We start from the raw sequence: 2,810 nt of genomic DNA, 5'->3' as shown, positions 1-2,810 counted from the left end.
CTCATGACAGTGAATGCATGCCAAAGCAGATCCAGTTCGGGGCAGGCTCAAGGTCAAAGACTAGGTTCTCCTCACTTTGCGGAAGGGTATTGAGAGGGTATGGTTTCAGTGGGCGGGAATGAAGACATGTGGAAAAAGGCTTTTTTATTTTTTACAATATTCCAGTTTCTTAGTTTTCACCTCCAGGGCTTGGGTCACGATGCAGAGATATTAATTGATGATAATTACAGAGTTGAAACAACTCATTTGCCCCCATGTGGATTGAGAGAAGGGGGTAGCCTATACATTATTACCCTGTTCATTGTCGGTTTTGTTTATTCTCAGGCCAAACCACACCCTGTTAGAGTTTTTTTTAAGTATTTGAAATTGTCCATGTATTTACCAAGCTGCACCTATCCGTCACAGTCGGACTTTGGCTCCATCACTTCGCCGTTTTTAACGGAGAGCGGCGCCGCTCTGCTGGACCAGAGCACCGCTTCGGCGAGACGACTGTCCGACTGCCGGGGCTGCTGTCACCACGAGCCGCGGCAGCAGTATCCTCCTCCGTGGAAATGGACTCTCCACCGGGCGGAGCGTCCCATCACCTCTGCGCCGCCGTCCTGCGTCCGTTTGCCGGGGGATGCCGTTCATCACGAGTACCGGGGACTACGATCCTCGCTAGAGACGATGCTCAACCAAGACTTTCTGTACGGTGGAGCTGTTTACGGCGCCTCCGGTGCACGTTTTCACGCACCGGCGTTTCCCGGAGACCCGCGGGGTTTCCCCGGTGGATACGCGGCGTTCAATCCGGACTCAGAGCTCCTCTTCCTGGCAGGACGCACCAGAGTCCTGCCGCCGGTTTTCGACCAGTTTTTGGAGCACGCGGAGGAGAGAGTGGACCCGAGAGCGAAGATTACACCCGGGAGCCAACGGCAGAAAGAGACAAATCGGGCCCCGCAGACGAGCTGTCACTCCGGGGGGAGCAGCAAGGTGAGGGCGGGGTCAGAGTCACCACGGGCCGGGAAGGAGGACGAGGAGGATGCGCCGTCATCCAGCGGCAGTGGAGGAGACTATTCCCCGGGTAAGTGGAAGTCATACAAGGCAATGATTGCAAGAATAAAAATAGAGAGAAAGTATAATTCCTAACTGAGATTTTTGAAAGTTTTGAAAACCCCCATGTGCGATCACGTATATACAGACAGGGCCACGAGAGATGTGTCGGCCTTCAACTGATAAATAGACTATTTGATATCATCGTGTTTCAATAACATCATAATGATGCATAGGTATTATAATTTATTTTTCTTCCAACCTACTGCCTCCATGTTCTTTAACGTAAGTATTTTTGGATAAACTGAATGAAAATGTTTGCAAGAACCGGAAGAGGTCCAAACATGGAGCCAAGAAGAGTCATTTAATTATTGACATTTTGTCAGAAAATAGACTATTACTTAACACTGATATTTATGTGTTTGTTTAATTATTGTGTAGGCTGATAATATGTGTTTATTAAGTCTAATATTAGACCAGGTTCTTCTTTTCAAAATAAAGCTATGGGTACTAAATGTATTAACAATAACACAAAAAATGGAGCCTATACTTTTATATTCTACTTTCTTTTTACGCTACATTTCTAACACCTGAATGTATTTAATACAACAATATAATCAAATAGTTAGAGACTGTTGAATGTTTATACGTTTAAAAATCATATTTTTCATGTGAACTATTATTTTAAATTTGCCTATAGATGTGATTATTTATCTATTTCCATCAATACAATTAGTTATTATTCAATATTCTCTCCATTTGTTGGCAATTGTTACACCTCCAGCTGAAGGTTGTTGGTTGTTGAAAGAGCAAACAGTCACGTGGGCTACTAACCGTGCACGTGGGCCTACATTTGCCTGTGACTAACAAGATCTAGAACAGATCTACAAACGCAAACAGTAACTTGTCATGAGAGCTTTAATTCAAGACTTCATTACAACATTCTTAAGTTCATGTTAACTTCTTGAACTCACTGTTTTGACTTAGACCTTGACATTCAACTTTAATTCAAAATTAAAAGTAATTTCAGGAAAATTAATCTCCAACTTATACAATGAATGTAAAAGTTGTTGCACCATTCACAACAGTGTTGCATTACATTAATCATGTTCCAGACACACTCTAAAATGAGATTACGATTCTTGTGTATTTTTTGTTTGTTGACATATTTCTTTGTCACAGCCCTTTTCCTCTATATCATTCTCCCCCTCTCTCCCTCTCTCTCCAGCAGAGCCCCCTGTGAGGAGGAAGAAGCGATGTCCTTACTCCAAGCAGCAGATCAGAGAGCTGGAGAGAGAGTTTCTATTCAACGTCTACATCAACAAGGGCAGACGCGTGCAGCTGTCCAGCCTTCTGCGTCTGTCAGAGCGGTGCGTGCATGTTGCACTATTCCTTTAATCATGATTTATTTTAGTCTGCGCTGATTCACTGACTTACATTTGACAGATCTGCTGGGCCGAGGGACACAACTCAATATCTTTGGGTTTGGACTGTTCATCACACATTTCAAGATGTCTGAGAAGTTTAGATTGGCATTTTCACTGACTATAAAATCAAGAAAATATTTGGCAAATGAATTGATATCAATCAAAAAAAATGTATGTGATGATCATCCCTATGAATATTCTGCTAAAATACCCTCTAGCACAAATACATCAAGCATGTTGCTGTTCCTTTACTGATCCAGACAGGTGAAGATCTGGTTCCAGAACAGAAGAATTAAAGAGAAGAAGCTGAAGAGTGAGACACTGCTGTACCACGCAGGATATCACTTGTTCTGA

General features: G+C 43.1%; 1 protein-coding gene across 1 annotated transcript; it reads left to right on the top strand.

Annotated features, from left to right (window-relative positions):
• The first annotated feature begins 372 nt into the window (after positions 1-372).
• On the top strand, positions 373-2,810 carry LOC116398140 (homeobox protein Hox-D11b-like). Its single transcript, XM_031874213.1, has 3 exons — positions 373-1,060; positions 2,258-2,399; positions 2,717-2,810. The coding sequence occupies exons 1-3, from the start codon at positions 373-375 to the stop codon at positions 2,808-2,810; spliced, it is 924 nt and encodes a 307-aa protein (XP_031730073.1).

Source organism: Anarrhichthys ocellatus, unplaced genomic scaffold (genome assembly GCF_004355925.1).
Source record: "Anarrhichthys ocellatus isolate YVR2014 unplaced genomic scaffold, GSC_Weel_1.0 scaffold3, whole genome shotgun sequence".
NCBI classification, from domain to species: domain Eukaryota; kingdom Metazoa; phylum Chordata; class Actinopteri; order Perciformes; family Anarhichadidae; genus Anarrhichthys; species Anarrhichthys ocellatus.
This window is presented reverse-complemented; position numbering and strand designations above follow the sequence as displayed.